Source organism: Quercus robur, chromosome 9 (genome assembly GCF_932294415.1).
Source record: "Quercus robur chromosome 9, dhQueRobu3.1, whole genome shotgun sequence".
Taxonomy (NCBI): Eukaryota; Viridiplantae; Streptophyta; class Magnoliopsida; order Fagales; family Fagaceae; genus Quercus; species Quercus robur.
In genome coordinates this window covers 725,988-742,581 of record NC_065542.1, presented here as the reverse complement: position 1 = coordinate 742,581, position 16,594 = coordinate 725,988, and the positions used below count along the sequence as shown (strand labels likewise).

Sequence of the window (16,594 nt, the reverse complement as noted above, 5' to 3'; positions counted from 1 at the left end):
TAAGTGAGGGAGGTAGAAACTTAGGTAATCATAACCAATAGTTCCCATTTGTATGGAAGAATTTTACCAATACTATGTAATTTTAAGTTGTTACAGGCAAGCAGGGTGAAATATTAGACAGTTACGGCTCCTAACAAAAACTGAGAAAATTCATAATGCAGCTAGGCTTAGAAATAATGAACAATAGAATGCCCTATGCATGGCAAACCAAAAGGTATATCACATGCCATTCAAATTGGGTAGGGTCAGTACTCATTGGGCTATCATCATATTTATTAATTCTCAATACTAGTTAAAAAGACCTAGATAAATTTGGGCCCCAAGCAACTTCTAATGATGAAAACTACCATACCAAATATTTAGAGGCTACCATCCCACACTCATAGCTGAGAGCAAAATCCTTTTGCAAGTCCATCAAGCTAAGGGGTAAGTTTGGTTGCTGGATTAACAACCAAACTACCTTAAGCCTTATTTAAAAAAATAAATGCAAGGAATTAAAAGAAAAAAGAAACATACAGCCACAAACGAGTTCCATAAAAGAAGAGAGAGGAAGATGGTGACTTACAAAAAAAATTGAGAGAAAAATAGTGTATCAGCCTTGCAGATTCATCAAATCTATCAGTTTCATTGGGATTTCTCTTCCTCGCAATCAGAGTCACCTTCTTCTTTTGTGCTTGAGTTCCCAATCCAATTTCCCAAATGTGGAATGAATCTTTCAATTAGATTAGGGAGTCGTATCCTCTTTGAGTGTGGTATGTCTACTTCAGTATTGGTAGCTTCTCCACTAGGCCCAGCTTCATCCCCATCAAAGTCATCACGATCACGCTTAATTTTGGTATCTTTTGCTGAATCATCAAGATCATCCTCATAAGGAATGATGCTGCACCTGCTGCTCCCAGCCATAGTTTGTTTGAGATCTTCAATGTCTTGCTTGTATACCAAACGGGCCCCCACATTTCATCACCTCCAAGCCTGGACCTTCAGTTTCAATTTGAACATCAATTTGACTAAATCCTTTAGCATTGATTTGACTCAATTCATTGCCTGATTTCCCTTGGAAATTCTCAAAGGGAAAATATTTCAACCAAAGGTGAGATGAACCAATCTTACCAGATTGGTCATAAAAAATAATGCCATGACTATCAGAAATTTCAGATCCCATAACATTATAGGAAAAATGAAGATAATGTGTAAATCCCCAAGGGGGTGTGGGAAGTGGACGATGCTTGCGGAATACAAAAACAGCACACACAACGATTCCCATAAAATTTAAAGGCCCTTGTAGATTAAGTGAAGTCCCCTCACTTTGATGGCTAAACCATTTCGGAATTTCACTTCCAGGAATAAGAAAAAATTCAAGACCCAAATATGCTCCCTGAAACATACAAATCAAGATGTTTAGAACTTAACGAGAGAGAGAGAGAGAGAGAGAGAGAGAGTCACCTGAATGTAACGTCTTAGCATTGTGAAGAACATGTCATTGTAACCTTGATTGTCGATCAATTTGATGCAGTTACGAAAAGAGAGACAAGGACGAAAATCATCTTCTGGTCTTATGGGTAATGTTTCCAATGACATACAACCATTTGCCATAATATGCATAATATTCAATGGAAGCTCGGGCAACAATCGAAGATCCATGCAACCACTCAAATCAAGACTTTTCAGATGAGATAATTGAATGATATTTTTAGGAAGACTAACGAAATTATTTCCCTTTAGCTGTAAAGAAGTTAAAGAGGACAAACAGCCAATAACATCAGGGACTGCCCGAAGATTGCAATAGCTTAGATTAAGATATCTCAAAGAGGATAAGCTTGATAAAGTATGCATTAACATGCCCATGGCATCTGGGCCCCTTTGCAATAAAGGAAAATTGAGGAGCTTATTGGATGGTTTAGATAATAGAAAATCACATCCACTAAAAGATAGATTTGGAGATTTTTTAAGAGAATGATGGATGAAGGTAGCCCTCTTATACCAGTTCCACTCACATTTAACACCTCTAGGCCCTCAACATTTCCCAAGTTCTTTGGCAATTTGTCAAGTCTTGAACAACCAGATAAATTGAGAGTTTTTAGAGACATCAAACTACATATTGCATTAGGAAGACTTGAAAGGTTTTTGCACCCTCTTAGATCCAATTTAGTAAGGTTGGTTAAATGTTCCAATAATAATGACAGATCCTTTATAACAGTCTCACTCAAACAAAGTTCTGACAATCGTGACATATTTCCCGTAATCTCCGGAAATTTCTTTAGCCTTGAACAACCGCCAAGATCAATAATTTCAAGAGCTTCCAAGTTGATCTTGTGAGGAAGGCTTTTGAGACACTTGCAACCATTCAAATCCAATTGAATAAGCTGTTTGAGATCTCCAAGAGATGCACAAATCGTATATAGCCTTGTACAACGTCGAAGAATTAGTTGCTTAAGCTTTGGGATTCCACTAAGGTCCGGGATCTCAATCAAATTTTGAGAGTCACTCAGGTCAATGAGTTTTAACTCGTTTAAAATCTGTTATAAACCAATAAATAATTAAACAAACTAAAGCCCTTATGGAAATGAAAGAAATACACATTTGCATAAGTGATAATCTTACCATGATTCCTTTCCATAGTTTTTTGATGCCGCTGCAATGCATTCTCAATTCAACAAGTTTGTTTGGCTGGAAACTGGTTGGCATAGATTTTAAGGGATATCCATGCCAATCTATAGCACATAACTTGTTAGAAAGATAACTGAGGCCTTGTGGAAGTTGGACATGACCTCTATTAAGGCTTTGTGGAGGTTTCACATTATTAATTTTAAGCAATCTCAAATTTTTCATCTTTGAGAAGGTTTCAGCACTCAAGTGTTCCTTTGCTTCAATAGGCATGTTTAGCATTATGCCTTCAACAACCTCTGTTCCCTAATGAAAAGAACAATGAAATTAGAGTAATTGGCAAATCTTTAGAAGAAATCATAAGAATATATAAACTTCTATAAGTTTAGGTCTAGAATAAACAACTTACAGTATTATTCTTCAATATATGAAGGACATCCTCACAAAGCCATAACCTACTTCGACGACCAGGCTCTTTAGGGGATTCACAACGAACAATTTCTTGACCCATTTCTTGTAGCAAATCATGCATCAACAAAGTTCCCTCTCTATTAATGGTTATGAGCGATTTGTCCATAAGAACATCAATATTGTAGTTTGGATAGTATCCAAAACTTTCTAGTACATCTCTTATGCGGTCGTTCTTCTCTCCTTTGAAAAAACATGCAATATCCAAAAACAAATCTTTTTGGGTATCCATCAGACAATCGAAACTTATTTGAAGTATATTTACAATGTATCTATCGGGTTCTTGTTTTAGTTTATATAAGGCACTTTTCCATTCATCTATTCTTTTTTCAAACAACAAAGAACCTAAAACTTTAAGAGCCAAAGGAAGGCCATTGGCATAATTCACCAAGTCCTTAGACAAATCCACATAAGTTTCTTCAGGATAGGGTTTCTTGAAAGCTCTCCAACTAAAAAGCCGCAAAGCATCGTTGTTATTCAATCCCTTGACTGTATATATATCATTCATACCACGTCTTCTCAACAAGTGGCTATCTCTACTTGTTACAATTATTCTACTCCCTGAACCAAACCAATCATGGTTCCCAACCAATGCTTCTAGTTGTTCTTCTCCATCCACATCATCAAGAACAATAAGAACCTTTTTATTACGTAGTCTATTCCCTATAACATTGATCCCCTCAAAAACATTCGATATATTTTTTCTACTTCCCTTAAGGATGTTAGAAAGAAGTTGTTGTTGTAAAGAAACTAGATGATGATTTTTAGTTTTTTCTCTTACATCAGCTATAAAGCTGCTAGCTTCAAAGCTGCCTGAAATTCTTTCATAAATTTCTAGTGCAAGAGTTGTTTTACCCATTCCACCCATCCCGCAAATCCCAACAAAGCGAACACCACCCGACCCTTCAACTAAATATAAATCCAACATTTCCATCACACGGGATTTTTTTCCAACAAGTTCCTTGGAAATAGTACTTTGAAATATAAGATTCAATTCACTAGATATCCTTTCAAGGATCTCTTGGATAATTATTGATTCATGCCTGCAAAGAAGGTAGCAAAACAAGAACTTTGATGACTGTATAATATATAGCATAAATACAAGAGACTGAACATTCAAAATACAAACTTAGATTCATTTAACAAAAGGGGAATCCAAAAAGTGCATAATATAGCATCGTAATTGAGGTTTGATTTGTTTGTCACATCAGACAGTCTGTGAGAACCATGTGCAGAAAAACAGAGGAAAAGCCACCCAATAAAGAACCAATTCATCTGCTGGATCTACAGTGGAACAGACTTCTAGGCTGCACCCATGACATTAGTCCTAAATCTGACAAAGAATGGCAATCATTTCGCAATGTGCAGGAGCTTAGAGCAGTTGGAATCCATTTGAAGTCAAAAAATAGTAGTTGCTTGGGGGAGAGATATACTTCACCAGAAACTGGACCTTATATGGCGATGTTAGCAGCCTTATCAGTGTGTCTCCTTCTAATTGTAATAGTTTAATGAGTTAAGAGTGTTCCTAATTTTTTTTTTTTTTTATAAGCCGATAGTTAGAGTGTGACAAATTTTAATGTTATTTTTGGTATCAGATTTTAATTTTCATACTCCTTTTTTCTATTTCTTTAAACTTCACAATAAGAAAAAAGATATAACAGATAGGCCAGTTGAAGTATTTAATTATTTACTATATATTTATGCTTCTGGCCTATTCATTTGCCCAGAGCATTTTAACTGCTCAAAGAAGAAATTCTACAAGAAATAAAAATTAGATGAAAATGCAGTATTATTGTGTGGTATTGTGCTCTTTATTTTTTTGTGATTGAGTTTTTTTTTTTATTTTTTTTTATTGAATATCCATGCTTGATATTGCTATATTGTTAAGGGCTAATGATGTACACCATTGGGCTATAAATTGATAGATTAGCTAAAAATTTGAATTAGCCTTAATTACAACTTGGGGTCTAAATCATTACCACAATTAAAATTTGGTAATTGCAAGAAAGAAAGGCAAAGAAGAGGAGGATGTAGTGAGAAATAAATTGTGTCTGACATGGCATTTTTCTAACCTTTATATCATTTATTTGCCGTGTGTCATCCATCAAAATAAAAATTGGACAAAATGGGAGGGTTTTAAACGGTAGGCGAGCCAAATGCAAAATGATATAGGTATTACCACATGAGAAATCTACTACGAATAGAAGTACATATGGGATTAGACCTTGCATATTATGAACTTTGGAAATTACAAGCATATTGATAAAGTATATGTCTAAACACAATTGTCCTGATCAGGACCCAGCTTGAGTCCTGTTTCGAGATAATAGATATTAATTGGGCAGAATTTAAGTTTGGGGGGGGGGGGGGGGGGGGGGGCAAAATGTATGAGTGACGCACATGTGTGCACGCACAAAATATAACAATAACATATTTGTTATAATGTGTTTATCTAGCAGGGATTTGTTTACACATGAATAAGCCATTTTGTGATTTTTTTTTTTTTTTTTGAAGGTATTAGACATTCTAAGCTAAAAGAAGGCAAGCATTTGAATTGAGGCCAACTATAAGAAGCAAAGCCTCATTGACTCAACAAATCATTTATATAAAGTGGATTGCCAAGTCTTTTTTTTTTTTTTTTTTTTGTCCATATTGAGTAATTCAGTAATAGACTACCATGCCTCATACAATGCAAAGGCTCTTCAACCAAAGTCAAACTTGAGCTTATAATTCCCTAAGTCATAATATACATACAAAGGACAAATAGAAATTTTCTCTAGTTAATCAGATTAGAAAAAGCAAATAAAATCTGTCATGTTATTCCACGGGAAAGTCAGCAAAGCTTTAGTGAAGAAAAATTACCATATTGATAAGAATGTGAACAAAAAGTATTCTAGCGAATGACAAATGTTACCTATCATGCAAATCCCATCCAGAGATATTGCCCACTTTTTTTAAAGCAGCTTTCCATGCTTGCACATACTCTTTGTTAATCTTGGGATCTTTTTCATGCTTCTCAAAGGCTTCAGCAAGAGTACCCGTCTGGTTCAGTACATCAGAGGGATCAACATGGTAAAAGATGGGCAAAACTGTCAACTTGGTCTCTTCTATGCATTTAACAATCTTAGCTAGTTGAATCAAGCACCACCTTGAAGAAGCATAGTTTGTTGAGAGAACGATGATTGCATACTTGGACTCTTCTATTGCTTTCAAGAGCTGCGAAGAAATATACTTTCCTTGCTCAAGTATCTCATCATCATCATCCCTGAAGGTGATAATACCCTTTTGTCTCAAAGCAATATAGAGATGGTCTGTAAAATTCTTGAAGGTGTCAACTCTGCAAAAACTAAGGAACACATCGTATTTCAAAGAAGAAGACGAGGAGGAGGAGGAAGCTGTTTGAGTGGACATAGAAGGATATGGAAGAAATTGGATCAATGACCAAAAATTTCAGTCACTTCCCCTGTAAAACACCACCAAATTAAGATAACCAGAGAAAAAAAAAAAAAAAAACAAGAAATAGATTTTGGTGCGTAAACTGAAAAGCTGTTGACAGGAAAATCTTAGAAGATGAAAGCGAGGTTGAAAATTGAGAATTGGGTTAGCGTTCAGCTGCAAAGAAAGGGAAGAAGAATAAAGATAAAAGTGAAGTTAGCATGATGATGATGACATTGCAGACTTGCAGTGCTGGAGAGAGAGAAGGAAAACAAATTAACAAAAGAGATTGTCGGAGTTGGTGCGCTCTTCTTCTTTTTTCTTTTTTCTTTTTTTTTTTCTTTTTTTGTGGGAATCCACTACTTCGAAATTTGTAAAAGGTGTGGTTTGTCTTTGTCAAGTCAACAAAGTCTTCCTTTCCATTAAATTACCATTTACATCACTCTAAAAAATATATATCTTTTTTTTTTTTTTGGTAAAAAGGAATGTATTAATCAACTAAGAAGAACAAAACAACTCAGGACAAAGCATGTTCAGGTACAACCCTCTAAAGTCAGAATCTAAAAGCTTAACTAAACCTACAGGCGGGCACATAAACATAACAAAATCCGTGGCTTGAAGACCACCTAAATGAGCAAGTTCATTAGCGCACCTATTGGTTTCGCGATAACAATGCCTAAGGCAAATCTGGGGGATCCGAGACACCAAGAGCCTACAGTCATCCATGAGAGGGGAGACAAATACATTAGAGTAGTTCGGATTGGAAATGGCATTCACAATAGCTTTAGCATCTATCTCTACTTCTACTGTAGCAAAATTGTAACTGAGACACAGATTTAGCCCATCACGAAGGGCCCAAAGTTCCGCAAGAATGCTGGTAGTCGAACCAATCTTGCGCGCAAAGCCCACAATCCAGTTACCTTCTTCATCACGGATTAAGCCTCCTCCCCCTGCTCGTCCCGGGTTACCAAGTGAGGATCCATCTGTGTTCAATTTAACCCACCCATTAGCTGGCTTACACCAACGGACAGGTTTATATATGCGAGTGGTAGCTTAATTATGAGAGCCAGCAAGGAAGTTAAATTCCACAGCCCTTCTAGAAATTTCCTTAGCTAAGTTATGGTTCGGCCTTTGCTCCTTGAACACTACCTGGTTTCTATGCTTCCAAATAAGCCAAATAGCAAAGAGAAACATTATGCTCCGTGGAATAGCATAACAACCAATGACCTGTTGCTTGGTTCCATTCTCCTCCAACCACTCCTGAAGGTTGCTGCTGAAGAAGGACCTATTAACCCGATTTCCACCCAGCTGGTTCCATATATGCTTAACCACATTACAATCACGAAGAGCATGGAGAATAGATTCGCTAGCTGAATGACATAGAGGGCAATGGGTGTCCAGAAGCATACCCCTATGATTGAGGCACTCCTTCACTCCTATGCTATCATGGTAACACAGCCACACAAAGGATTGAATTCTAGGTAACACCTTAGCCTTCCAAATCCACATACCCCTAAAGGAATCAGCATTAACCTGGTCAGTAACTATCTTGTAAGCTGAACCGAGATTAAATATACCATTATCCGACTCTTTCCAAGTCAACTTGTCCTCCCCACGGGATGCCATAGCAAACGGGATGGCTTGGAAATCTTGCCTAATTGAATCTGGGAACTCAAAGGAAGTAGCAGACCAATCCCACCCATTAGCGGATACAACATCTTTAACCTTCAAATCCATTAGCTCACAAGGAATGGGGCCGTGAATGATCTGCCTTACAGCACCAAACTTTGACCAGTTGTCAAACCAAAAGTTAAGATTACTCTCTCTGCCACAAGTCCACCTAACCCCCTTTTGGAAGATTTCTTTCCCCTTTTTCATAGCAGTCCAAACTCTAGAGCACGGGAGCTTATCTCTATTCCTAGAAGTCAATCTCCGAGTACTGCAATATTTTCCTTTCAGCACTTTTACCCATAAAGACTCCCCTTCTGTTTGGAATCTCTAATTTAACTTAGCTAGAAGGGCTAGATTCCTTCCCTTGGCAGATTGGATACCCAATCCCCCCTCTTCCTTCAGTCTTGTGACTTTACTCCAACCCACCCAATGCATTTTTTTCACCGAGTCAGTTGAGCCCCATAAGAAATTTCTATTAACTCAATCGATGCCTTCTATGATCTTGTTAGGAAGATGAGCACACTGCATAACATAGTTCGGCATGGTGGACGACACATGCTTAACAAGGATTGATCTACCCGCTAGAGACAGTAGATTTGCCTTCCAACCAGCCAACTTCTGTTTTACTCGCTCGAGAACAAAGTTGAAGTCCTGTGAAGAGGGCCCCGGATGCTTGATGGGAATACCGAGGTACTTTCCTAGATTGGGCGTGGATTGGAAGCCCAAAATATCACATAGCTCTTCCCTCTTATCCCTTTCAACATTCGGGGAGAAATAGACCCTAGATTTGGCCCCGCTGACCGAATGACCCGATCTACTACAGAACAAATCTAGCACCTCCCTTATAACAGCACAATTCTCCTGATCAGCTTTAGCAAAAAGAACCAAGTCATCCGCAAAGAAAAGATGAGAGAAGGCCATGCCACTTTTCGATGCCTTAACCGGCTTCCAGCTCTTGGTATTGCACTTTTCTTCAATGAGTTGGCTTAGAAAGTCCATACAGAGGATGAAAATATATGGGGAGAGAGGATCCCCTTGTCTAAGGCCCCTTGAAGGCAAAATCTGATCTAGAACTCCCCCATTCACCACAATGGAGGTAGAAATCGTCGACACACAACTCATCATGAACTGAATAAGATTCTGAGGAAGATTAACTCTGATTAGCATTTCTCTAATAAAGCTCCACTCAAGTTTATCATAAGCTTTTTCCAGATCGATTTTAATTGCCATAAAACCAATCCTTCCCTTCTTCCTACTAATCGTGTGAACAAGTTCTTGAACAATAATGGCGTTATCCGTTCCTCTTCTTCCAGGCACAAAGGCAGATTGGTAAGGAGATATAAGTTTACCAAGAAGAGGCCTAAGGCGGGCAATCAAGATTTTGGAAACAATCTTGTACACTGTGTTGCACAGACTAATAGGGCGGTAGTTACTAAGTGTTTCCGAGCCAAGAATTTTTGGGATAAGCATGATGGAAGTCCTATTTAACTCCTCAGGGACTTCCTTAGCAACAAAAATCCTCTTCACTTCTTCTATCACTAAATTGCCTACTATAAGCCAGAAGTGTTGAAAAAAGCCTGCATGGAGGCCATCAGGGCCAAGGGCTTTAAAGGCTTTCAGAGACCACAAACCCGCCTTAATCTCATCATTTGAGACACCTCTATCAATACTATCTCGCTCTTCATTGGATAACTGAGATTGCCAGGCGGAGCCAGCCGGGACCATAAGGGCAGAGAAACTATGGGATGTGGTATAAAGATCAGAAAAACCATTACGAATAACCTCCTTAACTGCCACTTCATCATGCACCCACTCCCCAATATTGGACATAATAGCCGTAATGGAATTCCTCTTTCTTCTAACCAGCGTAGAAATATGGTAGAAGGACGTATTCCTATCTCCCAACAACATCCAGTTCACTCTGGATTTAAGTGCTCATAATTCTTCCTCTTGATCCAAGACCCTACATAAATCTGCCTGAAGCTTCCTCTCCAACTCCACCAGAGAAACCGAAGGACAAATAGCTAAATCTCTCTGGATTCCTCCTAATCTCGCCATAATTCTTTTCTTCTTTTCGAAAATGTTGCCAAAGTGCTCCTTATTCCAATCTGAAGCAACATGCGAGAACTTATTGATGACTCCCTGAAGGCTAGGGGCTCCTGCCCAAGCTTTCTGGACAACTTGGGGAAAGGAAGGGTCCGATAGCCAATAGCTTTGAAACTTGAAGAGCATATTCTGCCTTGCCCAGCTAGTAGGAGTTGTATCAAGTAAAATTGGACAATGGTCGGAATGGCATCTAGTCAAATGTGTCACTCTGGCATCAGGATACATGATACACCAATCTGTGTTGACAAAGAATCTATCAATGCGTTCTTGGACAAGAACGTGAGCATCTCTCTTGTTAGTCCACGTGAACCTAGAACCCGAAAACCCCAAGTCCACCATATTACATTTATCTAGGCAATCTTTCAAACGGAGAGACCTACTGATGCTAACCTCTCTTCCCCCCAACTTATCCACACTATTGAGAGGCTCGTTAAAGTCCCCTGCAATAACCCAGGGCATGCTATGCAACTCCACAGTGTGCGTCTAATTATTCCATAAGATTGTTCTCTCAGCAAGTCTAGGACTAGTATATATAGCTGAAAATAACCAGGAGAGGTTAGAAGCTCGTACCTTAACAGTGGCATGGATTTCTTGTTCCGTTTTGGCCAATGTAGCAACCTCCACCTGATCAGCATTCCACATCAACCATAAACCCCCAGAATATCCAACCGTATCCACATGAATCGCTCCATCAAACGGCAAACGATCCGTAATATTCTTAGCTCTCTCTCCTCCGAGACGAGTTTCCATAACCACAAACACAGCTGGATCGTGAACACGCACCAACTCCCTAACATGCTTCTGAAAATTGGGCTTCAGAGCGCCCCTACTATTTCAAATAATTATCTTCATCACACGGATAAGAATTGGGAAGAACAAATGTCAACAGGAGGGTAAGGAATTGCCTCCTCCTTCCAGCTCCATCCCATCCACCTCCACAATTCCAACAATTGACCTTTCCCCGAAATTAGAGTTGGGCAATACCTGATTATCCCCATCTCCAACGTGATGATTTGGCAGAGACTGAGTCACTTCACCGTGCCTTGAGACACTGGTTCGTGGAACCTGTTGCGGATGGTTCTTGATTTGAACCTCAGCCACTTCCTCTCCAATAAACTTTCCACCCAAATCCTCCAAACGGCTAGTCATTATTCCTCCGGCGACATCCCCTTGAGTGGAGCTTCCCTCAATGGGGTTCGATTCTTTTCCCAAGGAGGGGCGATCACTGGCCGTTGCATCTTCTTGAGTGGACATAGCAGCTCCCAAAGATTGAGGATCAACACTTGCCGTAGCTATGAACATAAAATTGGGGTCGTCTCGTGAACTAGTACCGTAGCTGGATTTTGAAGTGGAGGCGAAAGAGATTTGCTCTGGAATGTTCGTGAAGCTTGCGACAACTCTCACTGGATGTATATGAGCCCTACTACGGGCAAAATCTATTTTCCCTTTTACTGAAGCACGCTGGGCCTATGTAGTGGCTAGTCCATTATTAAAATGGCCCATATTACCTGCATCCGTAAGCCCAGTAATTCCCTTAGAGTGGCCCATATCTTTCCCTTCATTCTCCTTAGACACCGTGGCCTTAGGCTCTTGAACCCGGCTTTCTGGAAGAGCCTCACCAGCCTTCCTCTTATTAAACTCCATATTACTGATCTTGGACCCCACCCTCAAATAAGCTGTCCCACCACTCATTCTGAGGTAACCAATTCCACTACCCTTTGGCGAGTTCCTTACACCTCTGTTTCGTTGTCGTTTTTTGGTGACCACTACCCACGAACCATAAGCGTCCTCTTGCTCAGGAGACCAAGGTGCCTCGCCTAGAATGGGGTCCCCCAAATCACACCCAACGTGTGAGCTGCTGACCTGGCCATCCACACTGTCACCATTAACGGTATTTGTCATGGACGTGCTTCGGATCGTGTAAGGACAAGCCTCCTTCCGGTGACCAATCCGACCATATGAAAAACAAAGCTTATGAATCCCTTCATAGTTAACCGGTTGATGGATGCCTCCGATAAGGATGTTCGTCACCAAAGGCTTGTCTAAGTCCACCTGAATGCATAACCTGGCGAAGCGACCTCTTGCCTCAGCAGCTGTGTGAGTATCAATCCGAAGAACCTTGCCTACCGAGTTCCCAATCTGCTTTAAAACCTCCACTTCATAATACTCAATAGGAAGTTCATTTAGTCTAATCCATACTGCGATGGATGACACATTCGTAGTGGAAGGTTTAAAATTTGGTTCCCAAGGACGAATCGAGAGGAAGTGCTCCCCTATGAACCACGGGCCATTCCGAAGGACCTTATCATGATCTTCCTTGCAGCTGAACCGTGTTAAGAAGAAATCCTTTCCTAAATCAATAACATCCAATCTACCATTGGGCTTCCAAAGAGCATTTAGCTTGGTTTGGATATAACTAAAACCTACGGACCTCCCATAAACTTTGACGATGAGTGAGCTAGCCCAGACCACTCTGATGCAATGCTTCACATCCTTGGAAAGCTTGACAGCTGCAAACCCTTCCCTTAGCTCTTCCAACTCCTCATCTGACTCTATATCTGCTTCCATATGTTCCTCAAAAGCAAAAGCTTGGTTATATGCCCCTGGTATTTCACCCAAGAGCTTGTCTCTGAAAGACGATTTCTCACCGTGACTAGGGCTATTAAGGCGACCCTGTGACTGGAAGCTACTATCATGACTGACCGAGAAGCCGGCGTGGCGTACATCTTTAACTTTTTTATTGCTTCGTTCAAGCTCTGCCTGCTCCTCACTAGAGAGAGCACGACTCTTAGTATGGAACATTTTTTCCAGCTAAAAAAAATATATATCATTTACATACTTTTTTTTTTTTTTATCTTTTTGTTAAAACCGTTTACATGGTTTGGTAAAGTAGCTAAACAACATATTTTAATTTTTAAATAACATTATACACTTTTTCACACATTTTTTTATTTATATGTATTTTAAAAAATTACAAACAATATTACTTAAATTCCTCTACCAAACGGGTCCTTAAAGTTTAGTCATTTATTATTTATACTTTAATTTTTAAATACTTAAATTGGACTCATAACATTATGTAGCGTTTTATTCATACTTTATTGCCATGAAGAAAAAAAATTATTTAATCAACATTAGTATTATTATTGAGGCAAATGATCTTTCTTTAGTTCCTTATTTATTGGAGTAACTCTAGATGCAACATCAATTTGCATTCACATGCACAATAGACTTAGGTGTAGTTAATCTTTCTCATATAGGATGCAACTACATATGTCCTTTAAAAGATTAAGAAAAATTTCTTGAAAATCTTAACCACATATACCATAGCTCTTATAATAACTAGTCGCAAACCCACACGATGCATGAGAATAAATAATTTTATTTTAGTTATGGTATAATATATAATTTGTTCTATAAATTTCGTGGAAAATAATTTGTTCTCCCAAAAAATTAAACAATTTCTAAAATTATTTTTTATTTATCTATCTCAAAAAATATATCATCATTTTATTATTTGGATTTATTTGATTAATATTATTCATTCTTTAGGCGGTCTATATTTTGATAAATTATGTTATTGTGCGTTATATTTTCCTAATTTGTTTTTCTTGTACAACTAAAACGTTTGAGTTTCAAATATATTATTCAAAATTTTCATTCTCTTAAAAATAGATTATTATATTTATAATTTTTCTTATTGTAAGAGTAGTTTCGAACTATTGATTGAATTTTGTTTACTAATATAGATATATGAAATTGGAACTGTATATTTCTTAGACATTCTTAAGAGACTATACCATATTATAAATTTAATATTTAAAATAATATGTAAGGAAAAAGTAGACTTTATGTCTAAAATTGAACATTTCACCTATCGAAATGAAAGAAAATAATATGTATAAAAACATAAAGAGATCATGATTAAAATTAATTTTTTTACTACATATTCTTTTATTTATTAAGATTTAATTGCCTTTAACTGGATTTTCATATCACATTTTTGTTATTACACTCCTGTTGAGCCTTCTCATCCATCACATCATTGGCCACATCATTATTCTTTTTATTATTTATTTTTTACTTTTAATTTTTTGAAAATATTAAATATATAAATATATATTGACTTTACAAATTCATCTTAGGCAGTTTTAACTTTACATATTCATTTACTTTAGTTTTGATGTTATAACTAAATAGTAAATCAATGAAAAGTTAAAATTAAAATATTGTCTATACATATTCATCTTTGGCAATTAATTTTAATAGTTGATAGACACATTTAAATACATAGCCAACATTGTATTTTGATATAAATTCAAATTTTCACTTCCAAAATAACTAAGTATTATGTCAAAACAAAAACAAAAAAATCAAACAAAAGCTTAAAGAGGGAGAGAAAAGACTTGTGACGGAAAACTTAAAAAATCAAACACACTACCAAATCATATTAACCCAAAATAGTATTATATACAAAAATACAATGATTCATCAAAAAAGAATAAATAATACATACATAAATACATATATATATATATATAGAGAGAGAGAGAGAGAGAGAGAGAGAGATCACCTTTTTCGAGAGAGAAATAGAAAATAAAATGAGAAAAAGAAGCATCAAAATAAAAAATATAATTATAAGTCAAACATCAAATTATCCAAGCCATGATATATAATAGAATAACATTATATTCTTGTAAACTATATTTATATGCAATAGAATAACATTTAACAATCATAGTAAAGAAAAAAGAGAAAAAAAAGATAATAACTTAATAACACAAAACCAAATTGCAACCCAAAATAAAATTCTAAAGAAGTCATAAATATATCAATCAAAAAAAATAAATAAATCACACCAAAATAAAACATGAGAGACACAGAGAGAGAGAATAATCACCTTTTTCATGTGAGAAAATATGTATACAATGGGAGAGAAAATGTCATATTTATAGTAATAGAATGAGAATAAGAATAGTCAAAATAAAAGGAAGAGGAAGAGATAGATGAAGAGTGACATTAAGGTTGAGAGTAGTAGAAAGATGAAAAGGTAAAAGGAAAGTTATGGTTGGAAGTAGTGGAGAGAAATGGGGAATTGGCAGATGATGTGGCTGCTAATGTGGCTCAACGGAAGCGTAGCAATAATAAATGCTACGTTTCAGCTTTTAGATATATATATATATATATATATATATATATAGATATAGATTACCTAGTGTTGATGGCCTTGTGTTTATTGATGACTTTCTCGTGAACAAGGTTTGATGTGGCATGTTAGAAGCAATTTTCCTAGACTATTTTTTTTTTTATAAGTCAATTTTCCTAGACTAATTGAGCAATTTCTTGGAAGATAAAGGTTAAAGGTGACTCTCCTGTGAATAACGTTTGATGTGGCATGTCAAAATCTATATTTATAGTCTAATTGAGAGACGGCTCTCTTCTTTATCTCTATCAATTTCTCTTCTCTCTTTTCGCTACTAAATTGTTTTTCTCCTCTTTCATTTCTCATAGAATGGAAAAGTGGTCCTAATATAGGACAAATTAGGAATTTTCCTACGTTTAGTTGCGGTGGGTTTAGGGTTAAGAAAGAAGAAGAATTAGAGAAAAAGTTAGGGCTATTTAGGGCTGTGAATAGTATCCATGAACAATAACCTTAGAAAGAAAGAAGAGAAAGAGAGAAGGAGAAAGAAACAACAAGGCCAAAGTGCCTAGTGCCCAAAACACTAAATTTTATTAATCAACTCATTCTATTCTTTGAATAAATTGAGCACAATATATATAAAAGACTCCTACTTGTACTAGTAGTAAAAGGATTCCTACTAGTATTAGGACTACAAATAAAACTTAGTAAATACTAATTTGGATCCAAAGTAAATAAACCTAAGATACTTAGAATACCTTGGAGATTCTAGACTCAACTAAATTACCAAAATACCCTTAATTCGCAAAAATTACAGATTTGCCCCCTCTATATAAAACTAATTATAACTAATAAAATGAATACCCAAATTGAAAACTGTTTTAACCCAAAAAAAAAAAAAAAACTCATCCTTAGACCATTAAAATGGCACGTCTTTCACTTCAATTGGACTTCACACGAGAACCCAATAAAATAATTCTTGAATAGGTGAATTTGCAAAGTAATAGCATTTTAATCTTCCATGACTCCATCAAGTCCAAACAGGAACTTCCAAGCAAACAAATTTGAAAAATTCTAGGGACACACCTAATTGCACCCCAATTTCATAATTGTTAACTTATGCAATTATAAGTGGACACTTTCTACCCACCACTTTTAATTGAGTACTCA

At 36.9% G+C, this 16,594-nt stretch overlaps 2 protein-coding genes across 31 annotated transcripts in view; both read right to left on the bottom strand.

The window, feature by feature from the left end:
* LOC126699416 (disease resistance protein RUN1-like) overlaps positions 1-6,578 on the bottom strand; it is a 193,865-nt gene extending 187,287 nt beyond the window's left edge. For 27 of the 30 annotated variants that reach the window (XM_050397225.1, XM_050397226.1, XM_050397221.1 and 24 more), the window contains exon 1: positions 6,221-6,578. In XM_050397225.1, coding sequence (XP_050253182.1) covers positions 6,221-6,483 — 263 coding nt within the window. In that variant the 5' untranslated portion in view covers positions 6,484-6,578. The remainder of the gene's footprint in view (positions 1-6,220) is intronic. The other 3 variants (XM_050397208.1, XM_050397207.1, XM_050397206.1) reach the window with 3 other exon arrangements.
* On the bottom strand, positions 1,777-4,387 carry LOC126699418 (disease resistance protein RUN1-like). The gene is made up of 3 exons (XM_050397243.1): positions 3,014-4,387; positions 2,602-2,910; positions 1,777-2,516 (listed from the first exon to the last, which is right to left on the bottom strand). The coding sequence occupies exons 1-3, from the start codon at positions 4,166-4,168 to the stop codon at positions 1,833-1,835; spliced, it is 2,148 nt and encodes a 715-aa protein (XP_050253200.1). The 5' UTR covers positions 4,169-4,387; the 3' UTR covers positions 1,777-1,832.
* Positions 6,579-16,594: the final 10,016 nt, after the last annotated feature.